General features: G+C 39.3%; 1 protein-coding gene across 1 annotated transcript in view; it reads right to left on the bottom strand.

Moving 5' to 3' along the window:
• ACYP2 (acylphosphatase 2) overlaps nt 1–18,184 on the bottom strand; it is a 33,745-nt gene that overhangs the window by 14,467 nt on the left and 1,094 nt on the right. Inside the window, exons 3-4 of the mRNA XM_010402972.3 lie at nt 17,966–17,982; nt 16,388–16,497 (exon numbers count right to left, since the gene is read on the bottom strand). Coding sequence (XP_010401274.2) covers nt 16,388–16,497; nt 17,966–17,982 — 127 coding nt within the window. The remainder of the gene's footprint in view (nt 1–16,387; nt 16,498–17,965; nt 17,983–18,184) is intronic.

Below are 18,184 nucleotides of genomic sequence, written 5' to 3'. Positions count from 1 at the left end.
TTCTTTCAGACAATGAAACTGCTGCTGGCTGGAGAATACAAATCATCCCAGCTCATCAAAAGGATTTTTTGGAAAGCAAATTATTCTTCATTAATTATTACTTTATATACATTCACCACTTTTAGCAGCTGTTTCACACAAATTTGTGTCTCTTGAACTGATGTGCAGCCCTATGAAATAACACAAAATAAATGAGGCATAACTATGAAGGTCACCTTCTCCCATATACCTTTCAGGAACCTGCAGCCAAAAACCCAGGACTTCAGTAAACCCTTCAAAAAATCCCAAATCAGGAACTTTTCATTTTCCAGAAGTTCAAGAGCATTTTGAGCTACCAAGTGGGACTGGGCACCAAAAAGCCTTTTAATATTTTAGAGTCAAAAAACCTCCCAATAATTAACAAGTTAAAGTTGATTGAGTCAAGGAAATTCAGGCCTGTCTCACTCTTCATCAGCAATTAACTTCATAATAAAGAAGCACAAATTTTTCAAGTCTGCATATTTAAAATTCTTATATAACTTTCTTTTAACAAGCCATGATGCTCTGTCTGGCTTCTCTGTTTTACTGCCAATATTGAATATATTCTTTCCCTTTTAAAACTGATTTCTAAATAATAAAGTTCTCCAAACAACTAAAAGTTCCAGACACCATGGTTCTTCAATGATGTTTGGAATTTTTAACCTATTAAAGAAAATCCTGGGAAATTATATTAATAGGGTAGTGATATACACTCCAAAAATTTAAAAAAAACTATAGGATTAGAGCATAACACAAGACATCACCTTGGTTCATCTTCCACAAATACAAATTAAAACATGCTTTAAACACTACTTGACTAGAAAAAAAAAAGCTTTTATACTCTGGGGCTTCTCAGAAGAGGCAGAAGAGATTACAAAGGAAGAGGGAAGAGGTTAATTTAATGAGGAAAAGTTATATATTAATAAGTAATTAATAATTATTAGTTGCTCTGTGACAAGAAACTTCCACTTAACTCACTGAATTCTGCATTCCTAGCAGGAATTAGTTCCATTTACTCCTAAACAGCTCCTTGGAGCACTGGCAAGGTGGGAAATGCTTTCGTAAACTCAAAAATCTCATTTCAATCAAACCTGCAAGAATGGTGTTTGAAAAGAGGAAAAGATTAAGAAATAAAAACTGGAATAAGCTTCTCTACATTGGCTAGAAATTTATTTTCCATTAAAACTGTCAACCAGCTTTACCAAAATAAATGATTTTAATTACACTTGACAATCCCCAAACTGCTGTATTACTTGCAAAAAAGTCCTGTTCAACTTCAGCCACCAAAAGAAAAATCGATATTTCAACTCATCCCTTTTCTCCTGGCACTGATTCCCCTGCAAAGCAGATGGAAACCAGCATTTTAGTAGGGGAGTTGCTGAGAGAAATATCTAGAAGGCATAAAATAGTAACTTCCACATATGCAAGTAGATTGACATCTAGTGTAAAAACACTGAACTACAAAGCCTATTCTACAGATCAACAAGGATTAATTTAAAATATTTTTTTAAATGACAAGAGAATCAAATCCTCCAAATACAAGCACCTTAAATAATTTTTTTTTTTTTAAATAGCTGCAGAGCCAAAACTCTGTACTCATACCAGTGACTGAGGAAATGCAGCTTCCAGCAGAGGAGAAATGAGATGTCAGCAGTGAATTAGAACAGCAAATAAGAAAATATCAGAAATAAAACATGGCAGGAAGGACAGGGAAGAGGAACACAGGCCAGACAGCTGGTCAATGAGAAGCCTATTCCAGTTCTGGATAAGGTGAAGTAGAAGAGCTAGAGACAAAGGAAGAGGGTCAATCCCAGGGCCATTCTTGCACGCTTTAATTTTAGAATTGTAACCAAAAGATCTTGGATACTCCCATTCCTGTGTTGTAGGCCCAGAGACTGATGAGGAGAGGTGTAAATAATCTCTAATCAACTGTGTTCTTTAACATAATGAATAGGGAAAGAAAGTTTATATGTTGTAGAAAAGACAAAGTCTTTTCTAAAGGCTTTTCAAAGTCATTCCACTGAAGATAGACCCCTTGTACCAGCATCATTATCCCAGAATTTAGCTTATTAAATATGTTTGGGCAAAGATGTTTCCATTCCTTTCAAATGAATTTCAAAGTAATCTCAAGAGTTTGTCACCTTTTTACTCTTCCCAGTATTGGTGGTACTGGCACAGACTTTAGACCTCACCAAATTTTCCTGGCTGTTTCAGCCCAGTTTTCATATTCCTGCCTGTAGTAATTTCACAAAAGCAATGTCTAAAAAGTAGTATCTTAAAAGCTGAGAGAAGAGCATCCAAACAATTCCTGACTCATTCCCAACTCACTTTCCATAATATTAGAACATCTGTCTGAAACCCAGTGATTCATTGTGTCCTGATACCCTATTGCCCTGAGTGATGGTGAATGACAAAATTAATTTTTTTTGAAGTAAATACAATTCCTCAGCTTGCCATTGACCCAATGTGTTAATCATTACACAACTGACAGTTTGTGCTGTTGTAGATACAGCCCAAGGGTTGTTTTGACTCAGGAAAACTCAGGACTCCAGGGAACCTCTGCACAATGAGTCAGAAGTGAGCCATGACTTTGGGATAAGCTCTAGAAATGGTAAATACAGCTGGAAAAATGAAACGAGGGCTGCTCCCAGGGCCATTCTTGCAAGGGCACAGGAGTGAGCACCACTCTGAACCAAACTTTCCTGACAGTAATGGCACTGTACACGCCAAGTCACCCAGAAAATGGTTCCTTGGCACCACTTAAAGCCTACAGAGTTCTAAAGTGAAAGCTAAGGAGAATTGGCTCAATCCCCAAGACCCTGCCAAACTCAAATGCATCCAGTTCTGTTTCTCAATCTAAGGATTTTCAGAAACTGCAAACAGGCAGAACCCAAGGAAAAAAAAATCCAAATGTTGTCCATTTTTTGTTTTGGGCTTGAAACCAAACAACAAAATTAACTGGAGAAATGCCCAATACAGCTCTGTGACCACCCCCAAGTAACTACTGCAGAAACACACTGAAAACAAGGGAAAGTTACATGGGTTTGGAACAAAATGCTTGTTTTGTTTTCCTTGAGTGTCTGAACTACTTTCTACATCCCTACCTGCTAAGATACAAAACCTCCACAGTCCAGAGACAGACTGCAGGGAATGATCCATCACTGATTCAGGATCTGCTTTTCCTCATTTGTCATATCACACTGGCTCTGATAAAAAAAATAAGACTTAAATATGTCATGGCCTTACTTGAACATAATGGATTTCTTTATATTTACTATTTTTTAATTAGGAGAACTAGACACCAGAGCAGCAAAGTGTGCAAGGAACCTGAACAGAGTAAGAAATAGCTGGAAGTTATTCATAATACTCTTACTATCTCCTTTTCACTAAGGATTAGTAATAATCCTTCATGCTCAGATTTATTAATCAACTGCCAAAAAGTCATGAGACCAGTTGAAATCTGAGATCATTAAACCAAAATTCAGATGTTTGCCTGCCTTTGGGTTTTGGCATTATCTCAACAGTGCAATATGGGTGGCTACAAACCTTTATTTAAAGGAGAATTTCAATTCCTATACAGTAGTCTTGTACCAAGCACTGGGGCCTTGAGAAAAAAAACATCAAGTATTGTCACAAATGTTTAATTAGCAATGCAGTCAATCAAGATGCTATCACTGAGTCATTAGTGAATTAAATATCAGTGTGCCTGAAAACAGATTTAAAAACCACATTCTCTATAATTAGCTAAAACTAACCTCCCTTTCTAGACTTTTTTTATTCAGCATCTAAAACACACCAGAAGTTATTTGCTAGAACAACAGCCCTCTTGGCATAATTTCTTAGGTTAAAAATTAAATTCTTTTTGGAGAAAGGTGTTTAACTTTTCTTAAAAAAATATACCTTTTCATCAAGACCCATATGCTTTGAAAAACCCCTTCCTGAGGCCTTCTTTATTTTTTATTTATCACTAGACAGATTAAATATCATCAAGGCAGAATTTCTTTGTCATCCAGTCACTCTGCTACACTACAGCAGTATAAAATAACCAAAACTTCAACTTAAATTGCCACCAGAGGATCTTGCTTCCTGTCAAGCTGGAACAGAGCCAGGACAAAAGTGCTCCTGGATTTCAGTGTCTGCTGGCCTCAAAACAGCTGTTCTTCCCTTTCTTGCAGAGGGACAGAATCTCCAACAAAAATAGAAGTACCTGGTTGTCCAGCCCATCTTACTCTCTGCTTTTTGAGCTGGTTACAGAACCAGAACTAATGTTTTCTTTTAAGCCAGCATTTAGAGTACTTCACCTTTTTCCTACCTCTTCAGCAAATCCCAGGATCATTGTATAAAAGCCATACAGAGGATACTCTGCTCTTGCCTAGACAGGGGTGGGGGGGGAATGTAGGACAGCCCTTCCCTTTTGTTCTCCTGTATTTAGATGTGACCTTGAGATGGATTCCAAAAGCCACTGGCACATTCCCCTGCTGATCCACTCTAAGAGCAGGGAAGCAGGCTGAGAACAGGGTTACCAACCACAGAGCTCCAAACAAGCAGCATCAACACTCCCTGGAAATGGACTCTGTGTTCCACCCACAGCCTGTGGCACCTCTGTGTCCCTTTCATCACCAACCTCCACTGGAGGATTTACCCAATCTTGTGACCAGCTCAACATGCCCATTCTGTATTTTGAGAGTGTGGATGAGAGAACTTATTCCTACCTAAAGACAGCTGTTTAAAATTAACACTTGCTACATACCAGGTATAACGTCATTGACATCAACACATTGACAGGACTACAGACTCTGTCCTTTCCCACTTTGTCCTCTGAGGTTCTCTCTAACAACAGCCACAATAAGCAGCTGCCTGCCAGGAAAACCACCATGCAAACAAACACCTGTCTGCCCTGGACACCGCCCCACATAACCCAAGGGGCTGCACAGTCCCTGCCTTCAGTGCTCTGGCACATCCATTCCTGCTATTCACTGGAAACACTGGGATAGGCAGCACAGATCACCTGGCCCAGAACAACAAATATTCTATTTCTGTCCAGTCCCCCACATCTCAAAGCACACACTCTGATTTAAACAAGCCAGAGGAGCAAGGGAGGTGTTTCCCATAACAATCCAGGGAGATATGCACAGGCACAATTCCACTGAAGGCACCTGGGCTCTGCACTCAGCCATCCATCTCAAGGTGAAGGTCATCCCTCTGGAAAGCCACATCAGCTGGAAAAACACTTAGAGCATTTCAGGAAGTACTATTTTCTAACCCCATGGTAACACAGACCTCTTTTAGGCCTTTCTATACGAGTCACATTCCCAGTGACTTGATCCCCTTGGGAGAAGACAAATTTCCATGCAGGACTCCAGCTAAAGCCATTAAGTTCATTTTTTTTATCTCCATTTGGGTGGATAATTAGGAAGAGGAGAGCTAATAATACAGAGTGGTTTCCTTAGGGCAAAGGCATTGGGCAAGCCTCCAGCAGGAAGGATTTTTAGCACAGGTCCCAGCACCATCCCAGAGTTTCAGCATCCCCTCCCACATCAATCCCACATGGCCAGGGGACATTTTAATTCCCAGGCACCCCCCCCACCACCACACTGCTTCATGCCTGAGCCGCATGTGCTTCAGTCTTGGCTTGAAACTCCCAGGTCTCCAGCAGGCATGGCTTGCATGTCTGACAACTACAAAACTCAAGATGATTTTTAACTCTATTAAACAACACCAAGCAAAATACTTAGCATTTCTCAGAACATGCAACTCAGTAAATACTGAGGTTGTCAGCCTTCCACATGCTCCTATTATTCCCAACCAGAAACATCCCATTTGATATTAGCTAAAATACTAAACCAGACACCAAGTTGAATAAATTTTTGTTAGCCTGCATAACTGTTCCTAAACTCAGGCAAAAGAGCAGCTTTCAAAGATGAGAATAATACATAGCTCTAATAAAATACTGCAGGTCTGGGGTTTTTTTAATGTTCATCTCTGGATCTATGAGCCCTCCAAAATCTGCTGTAAGTCAGAGAGCATGGGAGAGAAATCCTGCTGCTGCTCTGGTCCTACACCAAGCCCCTCTAAAAGGATAATGAAGACAGCATCACATTTCAGAAGAGATTTCCTGGATGCCTGCTGAGCTGACCTTGTTTACAAGTACTCACAAACAATTAATTGCTCATATGTTCCACTCCACAGTGCATTTTCTGCCCATACTATCCATATGGACATGAGCCAGAACAAAAATTTCTATGTAATTATCCAATTAATTATTATTAATGCTAGCATTTAACAACAACAACAAAACAGCTGGCATACATAACAATTGCTTCACTTCTGGTGTGTGAGAAGTACAAAGGGCATGCTTGTATTTTATAGCTACTAACAAGGAAAGTTGAACAGTTTTGAAGGACCAGAAGAGCAAAGAATAGAGTGGTGAAAGGAACAGGGAACAACTTGAATCCAGAGTCAGCATTTCTGAATTTCTGAGCAATTGAGCCAATCAGCTCCTCTCAGTACTAATTTACAAATGGAAACCTACAGCACATTCTCATTCTCTGGCTCTAGTCCTTAGTTTTACTATCTGTTTTTTGGTAGCAGGAATTTCATGTTGATAAAGCAGAATGAGGTCCTGACTGACTCCAGCCTATCAGGTTTTTTTTCTTTGTACTCTTGAACATTTTGCAATTAGAAAGATGGATTTCTTCTGGACCTGGCAGAAAGCAACAGCTCCAGCTGGGCCAGAGGAATCAGCTGATACAATAATGCAGCTGTAGGGCTTGAAGCAGTCCAAAAGCAGTTACTGGAAACTAGATAAGAGCATAATACACCCTGAAATTCTGGGCAGTGCTTCACTGACATTAGTTAACCAATGCACAGAGCCCCAGCAATTTACAGGGAGAAACTCTGTTCAAAGGATTAGCATAGGACCAAATATCAACACACCCACAACTCCCTCTAAGCTCCATCACAAATTTGCCATAAGAGACTGTACTGATTCTGCTCTGTGCCCCAGTTCCTCCATGTGCAGCAAGGGAATAATCTGTGTGTAACACTCACCAAAATTATCTCCAATTTTAATTCACATTTGAACTAGGAATTTAAAAAACAAGTGTTTACCAAATTTTGCCTATGCCCTCATTCCAAATTTAGGTACTCCCTTCACAGCTCTCAATTTCAGCTCCACTACAATGGCAAAAAGCAATTATGAACTCCGGTTTTGGAAGTTGCACTGCACTGCTGATGATTTAGGACATCACAGACTGCAGTAAGAGCATCAATGCCCCCAGGCTGGGTAACAGCAGGTCCTGACAGCTGAACTTAACACAAAACTGCTCATGTGTTGAGTGAGCTGGACAAGACAAACCTGGAAAACACAGAAATCCATTAGATCTTGACCACATCCCAGCCAGGGCTTTTTAAAATACACAGACACAAGGAGTGATGTTTGTGATGAACAGCAAAGGTGTTTTCCCATTGCTGAGGTGGAGTGACACTGCTCAAGCAGCTTTCCAGCCAAGCAGGGAGCAGCTCAGGCAATAGAAATCTGCAGCAGCACAATTCCATCTGTGTACGCACTCCCAACCATGGGTAGGTTACAGGTGTTACTCCTTGGAAAACTGATTTGCTGGAGGTTGAACAGATTCATCTCCAAAAGGAACTGAATTTGCAGTTTGCTGGGAGTATTCATTCCAACAAAGTGGAGCCCTGCAGCTCCTTATCAGCCAAAGAAGACTTCAGTTTCCAGGGTCTAGCTCCTGGATCCATAGCCTGGAAGAGCAGGGCAGGTCAGGGAGATCTCACACTGGCAGCAGGCAGCTGCTTTTCTCCACCCCTCCTAGAATACCCACCCAGACCTTCACCTTTTCCTAAACTCTTGAAAACCTCCCCTGCAAACCACCAGCCATCTAAAATTAAAGATTATTTTAACCCTATCCAGACCTACAGGGAGGTAGAGCTGTGCTGCCTGAAAAGTTTCTAGCACAGACCTTAAAATCTAATTTCAAGGAAGGGTTTTTATTATACAGTGAGCAGAGACAGAGGCTCAGGATCAGCATTTATAGAGTGTAACAGGATTCCAAGTGAGCTCCTACATGATACACCAGACTTGTTCAGATCCAATATAGTGAATGAAACGTCATTATACAATCACTGTGGGATTTGCAAACTGGAATAGACTGGGGGATTGCTCCAGATGGTTTGTTTTGTAGAACATTAAAATTCTACAGTTCTAGAGAGTCAAAAAGGAAAGGAAAACTCCTTGCCCAGGATCCTCTCCCACCAGAATGTCCATTGGGAGTTCAAGCGGAGTTCAAGCAAACTTTGCCCAAACTGAGTGTCAGCTGCCCAATTTTAAATTGAGCATTAATTAAATTTAATGCCTGTTGGGTTTTTGTTCTTAAGTTAAAAACTCTGCCTTTCCCCGCCCCATGAAGTTCTGAACACTTTCCAGACTGATTTTCTTTGTTCCTTTGGCAGCAGGAAGAGCCCAGAGCATCACAAGAGCAGAGCACAAATGTGAACACCAGCGGAAAGCATTGAAGGTACACAAGCAGAGCATTCATTATAGATGAGCCCAGCCAGCTGTTTCACCCCAGCTATGGAAAAAGCATCTCCAAGAAAACCAGCTTTGAAAAGAAAGCTTCTAATCCAGTCACAGAGTGACTACAGTAAATCAGCTGGAGAGCAAAAGACTGGCAGACCAAACCCAGGACTTCTCCAAGTGATTCTCTCTAGAGAGACTTCAGGATTCCCCTTCAGAAGAGGCACATAAAGACAAAGATACCAAAAGTAGTATTAACTCTGCACAATAGCTGGTGACATCTAGCACAGCTCAAGGGAAACATCTCAGGGCACCACCTTAAGCAAATAAACATCGTATTTCCCTGGAGAGACATACCAGGGAGAGGAGGGAGGGGCTGGGGAAAAAGAAGGCAAAATTGAGTTACATGATGAAGTTAACCTCTGAAGTTAGCATCTGAAGTAACTTTGATTTTTCTGCTGTTGGCAAGTGGTGTATCTCATGTACAGAAGTGTGAAACATACTCCTTTTTGATAAAAATATGGTAAATAAACTAAACACAGCTTGCCAATGAACCAAACCAGAACTATAGTAATTCAGGGAATAAAACAAAACAGCAACATCAATAGGCTTCAGAGCTCCTTCCCCATAAAAGCTGGAAGTAGCTTCCTCTCCCTTTCTGGTTAACATGGCATAAGGAATAGAGATTTTGCTTCCAGTCCTAGATTCACCTGGCTAAGGAAGGGCTGAAATCCCAGAAAAGACGCTTTTCACCACCACAGCATTGATAACATCAGTAGCAGCAAGACCCATGATTTGTTCATAATTACACCAGTAAATTCACATCTAAATCCACCCACTCAGCACAGGGCTCCCAGTTAAGTCTGCCAAACACTGTCCATTGGGGATACACCTTGGTATTCCTGTGGGAGAGCTCCTGCTGTACACACATGTGATGTAAAACACCTGGAAAAAACATTCCCTCCCAATTTCCCACCAGGAGCAGCTTCACCTAAATGTCTGCCCAGTTGTGACACCCCTTTTGGGGACAGTAGAAGCATCCTCAGATCTTCTCACCCTCACATTAGCAACTCTAATATTAGTTTAATGTTGCTTTCTCCTATGGATTACAAACAAATCTCCACTTCAACTCTTCATCCCTCCTAAGACAGAAAAATGGTCATAACAGGCCTGTTCCCTGCTCAGTAATTTTCAAATATCAGCACACCAAAAGGAAAGCAAAAAAATTGCAGTTCAGAAGTTGTTCTTGAAGAGTCACATGAGTTGGTTTGTATTTTCAGAACTTGTTTGAACTATCACATCCAGAATAGGTTTCGAGGAAGCCTACACTTAATACATGCTTTTATTGACAATTACCAGTTTGTTGCCAAAGATCTATTTTTGACTGTGTGCACAGTTACCCACCCTGATAACCTAAATAACAGCCATATAAAAATCCTAGTTTAAGCTGAATTTTACTCAATAGTGCCTCTCTAAGTGTTGTGATGGAGCACTAAGGACATGTAAAACACTTTATTCAGCACAAAAAGCCAAATTAATGGCTTTGAGCTGCACTACATCTGACTGCATCAGCAATAACAGAACACCTTCACTTTAGAAATATCAAAGCATTACATGTGGCCCAAATAATACCAGCATTAAAGAATGCATAAATACTCAAATGAACAAAAAGCTCCCAGTAGAAATCATGCATTACATTGGAAATTCTATTTTGAAATCAGTCTTCCCCAATGCTCAACCATTCCTTCATAGAACATAGGTATTGTGGTTCAGTTAAGATTAATTTAGAGTCAAAACAAGTTTGACTTCCCAGTGTGGAAGAAAGGCACATGACTCCTAATTACGCAATAAAATGCCTAAATTGAATGTTCAAACAGCTCAGCTTGCCTGTGTTTACAGTACAATCCAACACAACCTTGCAATCCTTCCTAACTGTGCAGCAGGGATGTTGGAATTGAGTGTTCCCACAGATACCCAGCAATGAAGCCAATAAAAGTCTGGAATTCCATAGCAAACTCAGCCTTGGTTACTAACACTGCTAAAGGACTTGGGAGCATTAATGCAACATCCACCAAGAGACAAGAAAAAAGTAAAGCATCTCACCCAACATCACAAAGAGTTTTCCAAGACACTACATACACTAACACTGCTTACTCCAGAGCCAAAATCCCAGAAACTCAAACCTGTTTCAAGGACTATAATCTGGTAAATGCTTTATAAACAAAAACACTTCAGTGATAAGAAATGGAAGCAGATACTTGATAAAGAATTCCAATTGCACAGAGCTACTATTAAAAAAAAAAATCCACAAGGTCATGCAAGGCAGTTATTTTTATACTCCAGCAGAAGAAACAGGGGTGTGGAAAACATTTTTTGCATTATTCTATATCCAGAAAGACCTAAGCACAGCTAAAAGCTTTTGTGGTTTAAGGCATTGCAGGGAACAGGCACATCCAGCACAGTGGAAAGCAGAGGAGCCTGCCAGGAGGCCACTGCTATTTCTGGCTGTCACTGGTGGGTTGGGTGACCTTCAGGGCACAGGGACGCCTCTTCCCTCAGCCCCTGTGGGCATACAGGGAAAAGTGCCTTTTCCTGGGCCCCAGAGGGACAAAGGACAGGGGAATTCCCTTGGGACACTGCACAAGATGAGCCACTGGGCCTCTGGTTTTGTGCTGGAACCATGCACAGCTCTTTCAGCTAAACAGCTCACTCACATTATTCTCAGTCACCAAAAACTCCACGTTCTGACCCATTCCTTGGCTTTTAAGCAAAGTACAGTTGCTACAACAAACTGATTCGTTCATTTGTCTAATTTTACATGGCTAAAAAACCCAAAGAACAAAATTTACTCCCATTTTTCCCAGGCCATCATCAGTAACAGTTCAGTAAATTTCATTTACACGACCAATAACTACAATATCACAATTTAGATTGTCAATTTTAAGCAATAAACAATTATAGAGAAGAAATTAATACCTCTAACATTCAGTATGAAAAGAGAATCACATTTACCATTTTATTACTCAAATATTATCGCTTAATTCAGTTTTCCAGTATACATGTACTGGAAAGGTATAGTCTTACCTTTAAACAAAAAAATATAATCAAACCTCAAAAATCTAATCTTGTTATATTTGGAGCCACACTGAATTATAAAATTCCCATCATCTGCTATTGATTCACAGAAACACTGTAAATCACCTTCAGCAGTGATTAATGTAAAAACTGTTCTTCATTGCCATCATAAATGAGAACAAATCTAACACCTTTCACTGGTTTGCATTTTAACAAAGTTAAAAAAATATTAAAGAATGTGATTTTCATTTCCCTCTGCCCTTTTCTCCAAAATCTGTCACTGTCAGCTTCCCAGCAACAGCACGTCCCAGGAATATTTCAGCCATACTACTGTGGCACATCTCTGCCCCACTGACAAGATCATGTGCAAATCAATGTTAAGGATTCGTCTCCTAAACAACACTTCCAGTTTGAGCAAAAAACTTTTAAAAATCTTTTTTAAATGGAGAAAAATCTCAAAACATTGACTAAAATCTGTTCATTTTATAACTACCTATCAATTGGGTATTAAAATCTAGAATTTTTTCCACAGGCATTTTTTAGTAGCATTTAGTTCTATTTAAGGGCTATTCTCTCCAAACAATTAGAAATTATAGAGAAAAAATATTTATTCAATGCCAGTTGGTACAGACATGAGCCTTGGGTACACCTCATTACTGAAACAATGACAAATATGATATTAACTAATACAGAGTTTCCTTTTCCTCTTCTACATGGCAAAAATCTGGACTTTTCTATGCATTTATACGCTAAAGTAATTTAAGTCTTGTGCCACTTAAATCTTAATTAATATTAATTCTTCTTAACTGACATTGATAATAAAAATTACAGCATTCAAATGAAATTCGCATTAATTTCCTAATTAAAACCCATTTCCAAGACAAGCCATCTATATTTAGAATCCTGCCTTTCTCCAGAGACAGGAAGAACACTCACTGTGCTGTTACACACTTGTGTCTCAAAAATGTCCTAAGATTTCACATTTTCAAGTGTCAGCCTGATTTGAAACCTTGGATTTTTGGAGCAAGTTCTGAATTTGGCACTCTACAAAGACTCTTATCTTCCTTTTTTAATTGATAACTAAGGAATTTGTCATCAAAGTTCAAAAAATTCTCCCAGGAAAGCAACTTCCAGCCTGTCAATGCAGGTTGCTGTGGCAACAACCACCATGACAACACAGGCTCCAACATTATTTAATGGGTAAAGTGGAAAAAACAGCACAAGACACTATAATGAACCCTGTGCTGTGAGTTGTCCTGGGAAAAAAAAAATTAAATAAAACAAAGGACTGTACTCCTCTACCCCATTTTTTTTTTATCAGCAGCTCATACCTGGGCTGGCAAAAAACCACCTCCACTTTTATATAAAACCTTATTATGTTACAGAAATGGTGCAGCTCTGCTTCTCTTGTGACTTGACAGGTAAAACACTCTGAAAATGAGCTTTTTTTTCCTACAGATAAGAGGTGTGATCAGTGTGGAGCAGAAGCAGCAACGGGAACAGGAACATAAAATACAGTGAGGAAAAAGATGGATTCCACCATAACAAACTAAAAATAGATTCCCTGCAAACAGAGCATGGACCATTTAGGATCTTCAGAACTAACAGCTCCATCTAGAGTTAAAAACCAAGGGATATTAAAGCAAGCTGACAGGTAAAATGTTCTTCAGATTCCTTAAAAACACCCTCTAAAACATTCTCCAAGGTCTCCCAGTTTCAAAATTGGCTTTAAAATATTTTAGGTTCTCAGGGATCTTACATAAGTTTTTCTCATTAAAACCAAACTGAAGACAAATTTGAAAGGAAAATATCCAAAATCCAAGTGTGCTCATCCATCCTTTGGGCTTCCTGCATCTCAGTGACATTCCCACTGCAATCTGAGGCTTGGGGAGGTTGGTACATTTTGCCAGTTTTCAGTGGGATCAGGATTTTAGCACCACAGAATGTCAGTCAAGGAATCAGCCTCCCAGCACTTCCAAAGAAATTCATACCCATGTTCAACACTAAATGAATGGTCCAGTCAGGGATACAACTTCCTGCACATGCAGCACTTCCCAGGTCCCAGTTGTTCACACTTATTTAAAATTTAACACTGATTTCTGCAGAGCCAGGATGCCCCTGCTCAGCTGTTTGCTCCAGAGCAAACTATTTTGCACTACTTCTTTCAAAGTAATTTATCATGATCACATTTTATGTCTGCTAGGCCTCTTGCTCCTCCTAAGTTATACTTTACCTTGCAACCTGCACAAAAAAATAAAATATAAAGCCATTGCTTCTTAATCTTGAGCCTGCACTGGGTACATTGTGGCTGTGCCTCACAATACAATTAGTGATGCAAAAATAGAATAAAAAGGGGCAGAAAATGGGGAGCTGCTGGAAAACCATTGGGTTAGATGTCTGCTGCATTCCTGCTCCAGAACAAAGGCAGGCTTTGTTAGTCACTCCATGCTTCTGGCAACATTGGAGAGCCTCATGGGCTTTTTCCCACATTTTTTACACTTCCCCTATCTTTATCATCCTCTCAATCCCTTAGTCATCTCTTTCTCCCTCTTATAATGCTTTGTCTATTTACCTGTAGAACCTCTACTTTCCAATGGCATCCCTACTCTTTTTAGTCCATGTGCTGTGCTCAATTCTATTTAGCATCATAAATTGATAAATATTGTTTAGGACAGACCAAAACACCTTTACTACTTCCCCCTAAAATACATTAACATTAAAAACCCAGAACCAACAAAACAACTATCAAATTTGATTACCATCACCATGTGATTTTTAAGAGTGCTGCACCTGTGAAAAATCAGGCTGGTCCATGCTTCATGTTTAATTTAAAAGCTGGAGCAAGTGTGAAAATATTGCTCTAAATGACACTGCACAAACTGTTCTGGAAAGATTCCTGCAGGGGAACAAACATCAGCAGGAACCTTTCTTGAAATATCTGACTATTGATTGACTCACTTGTTTCTCTGCAAAGTGTTTGGTTTCCTTGAACATGGAGGAGCTCCAAATTTTTAACAAGTGTCATCACAGTGTCTTTAAGTCCTGAAAATCTAAAACACAAACCAGAACCTGCACAAGCAGATGGTGATGGAATTTCCTCCTGATGATTTATCACATTTGGAGTACAAATTATGTTTAGGGTTCTTGGTTTGTATTAACTTTCCACAGCAGAAGCAAGCCCCATTTTGCTGTTTTGTTTTTTAACTGTAGCATTTTAAATAACATTTAAATCTGAGAACACAGTATTATGAAATTATAGCATTACAAAAAATGCTGAGAAAACCTTTCAGAACCTCAAAACCATTTTGATCTGTTATTCACTAGTACCAGCAGAGAGAAATAAGGGTCTTTCAAAGGAGCAGCTCAGACACGAGAGTTCACTTTTCACAGGCAGCTTTACCAAGTTAATGCCAAAAATAAACTCATTACCTTTTCCATATATTAGAGAGCACAGAGGGAGCAAGGAAAAGTCTTTCTACTTCAGAATTTTACTCCAGGACCCCAAATTTAATAATCCATGCTTCAAAAACCACACTTTGACTTCAGCATTGCTGCATTATTCCCACGTCAGAGGAACACATTGATTTCCAACATGAAATACAGAAGCAGCAACTAGAAGCAACTTTTTATTTGCTCTGGATGCATATTTTTAAACAAAAAAGCAGGACAATAAATAGAAAACAAATCCTGGTTTCTCACAAGGTCAATTTCTGTTCCAAGTTAAATAAAAATATGGCACCAACACAGAAATTCACAAAACACAGAGAGATCAGGATATTAACAAAATTCTTTGAGAAACTAAGTGTAAACTTGATATAAGAAAAAGCGTGATATTTCTCTGGCTTTGTAAATGTTTTGCAGCCCAAGATAAGCAACCTCATGTTAAGCACAAACCCAAGGAAAATGATTGGAAATCATTTAAAACTCTTGACTAGAAAGTGCAACACTTTTCTGTGCACAAATCCAACTTCTCTTCATCCAAGTTCAGTATTGAAGCAATTCCTGTATGGGAGAGTGTTGGCAGAACATGCACTGCTAATTTCCCATCTGGAAAAGGAAAGTTCTGCCCTCACTCATTCTTTGTTGAGAGAACAAACCCCTGAAGGATTTTTTAAAGTTCCCAACAATCTCCCTGTATACCCTCGCAAAAAAATGATAGTTGGAAGCAATTCAATGGGGCTTTGTGTTTTCTCCAGGCATCATTTCCTCAGTGATAGCTTTAAGCTGGAAACTGGCAATTTCATAATGAAAATTATCACCCATTCTTTAAAAGACACCAAAATACTTCAAAACTCATTTCCAAAGGCAGAGACTGCATGCCTTGGTCAAAATGTGTATTTATGTATTATGGGTTTTTTTTAAATCAGGGAAAAAAATTAATATTTAAACAGTTTCCTTTAAATTGTTTTAAGCACAGACTGAAAAAGCACCTCAAGAAGTTCTTCAATTTTTTTTAAACAAGAAAAGTTTTGATGAATTAAAAAACAGATCTTTAATCACATGAATAAAGGCTTTCTTTTCATTTCACAAGAAATGGGGACGTTAAGGAAATACATTAAACTGTGTGGGTTTAGAAACAAAACCACAGTATTTTCTAAAGCTTAAAGACTACTATACAGCTTAAAGAATGCACCTCCTTACCTCCACACTGAATGAAAACACTGTTACATTACTGAAACATGGATCTACTTGTCACTTTGTATTAAAAACACTTTTGCAAATTAATGACAGTAAGAAAAAAAAACCCACAAAAATACTTACATTTTATTCACTTTCTCTTCTGGGCCCTGAACTTGGCCTGTCACAGTTCCTTGGCTGGTATTTTTAACCCAGCCAACCACTCCTAACTTCTTGGCTTCCTGTTCTGTGTACTGATTTGGGAAATGAGAGAGGACAATCAGTGCCAGCACAGACACCACCAACAGAACACTCAACCCCCCAATTGTATTTGCATAGTTGTAAGAGCTACATCTGAAAAATAAAAATCCATGGGTGATACTCATCTTCAGGCACTCAGATGTTCCCGGCAGCTCTGCAGTTGCAAAAGGCACAGCCCATTTCCCAAAAAGAACAAGATTTCGATCACAAAGGACTCCACTTATCCCACACCATTCCCTTCTACCTACTTTATTCCTTTCCATAGCTCCTATCACTGCTTATTTGACCTTTCAGCCACCACAGTTTATAAACTCATTAAGTCTGCTATGTGTACAAGCTTCCCAGTTCCTTTCCTCCAGCTCCTTTTCAAGTCCTTTCCACCTGACTTTCACCCTTTAAATTCTACCTCCAGCTACTGCATTTCTACTGACAAACAGCAGCAAAGGTCATAATCTAATTACTAGGAAAAAAAACCCCAAGCATATTTTTGCAATACCAAAAAGTTATGATTTCCCAGCAACTCATTTGTGATGAAATTCACAAAGAGCAAGAGCCAAACTTCAGGTCTATATGAGCCCATTCCAAAAGACAAAACATGTTTTGGGGTGATTTAGCCAATGAAAAAATGGTTCTAACTATGAAGAGTGTTTTCCAAGGTGATTATGAGCAGCTTCTCCAAACTAATTTGGCCAAAGGCACAGGAATGCAGCTACAAACCTTTTACTCAGTACTGCAGAGCAGCTCAGGACTGGCACTGAGGTGTGTGTTCATGGGGCTCCAGGTCAGCTCAAAATAAGGCACAACAAGCCTGGACTTACCCTTTCTTCCTGATAGAATAACTCAATTCAAGGCAAACTCTACTGCAGTCCTCTATTCATTTCCACTTGGCACTATTTCACAATATATATAAACTATACATAAAAGCTTTCTGATTTAATATTAAGCATGGGCCCCTATTTTGAGACAAAACCAGTGTTCTTACTTTAATTGTGTCCTCTTGTTTCATGGGTTTCTGTGGAATGCAAAGCCACCTGCTGCACGTTCAGAGCTGCTGGAGTCACTTGCTCAGGGTATGAGCCACAGAGTGCTTAATCGCAGCACATTTTTTCCACTCTAGCCTTCCTTAAATACAGGTACTACGTTGCCATTTGAAAAATTAAACTGAAACACCTTGTTTCAGATTTAACCTTTCTAAAGATTAAGGTGTTACCACATTCTTGTAGCTGTTATATCACGAGTAATCCAAACCACAATCTACACAAGCAACACATTAGTTAGTAAGCTTTTAAAAACCCATTTTAATATAAAACCGTTTTAAATCTACTCACAGTACTTAACCATCCAACCAAGCACTCAAAGTTCAGGCTGGATATATTTACACTCCACAGACCTGCCGCTGTATTTTTAGCGCTGGAAATATTATACCATCAAGTATAGCTAGTAAACCCAGCATTGCCTTACCATCCTGAAACAAACACCTAAAAAAAGAAAGAAAAAAAGGAAATCAAAATAGCGTGTGAGCATATCACCTGCAGGAATTTCAGTCAATATAAAGGGGCAATAGTGTGCATACAAGTCACCCGTGGTGCTTTATTATGGAAACTTCAGGGACATTAACATTAGGGGAACTGAACAGAACTTGAGTTTGAGCCTTCCCTTCGTCACATGATTATTATCACT

This window comes from Corvus cornix, chromosome 3 (genome assembly GCF_000738735.6).
Source record: "Corvus cornix cornix isolate S_Up_H32 chromosome 3, ASM73873v5, whole genome shotgun sequence".
In the NCBI taxonomy this organism is placed as follows: domain Eukaryota; kingdom Metazoa; phylum Chordata; class Aves; order Passeriformes; family Corvidae; genus Corvus; species Corvus cornix.
The sequence above is the reverse complement of the archived record's forward strand: the minus strand, read 5'-3'. Positions and strand labels throughout refer to the sequence as shown.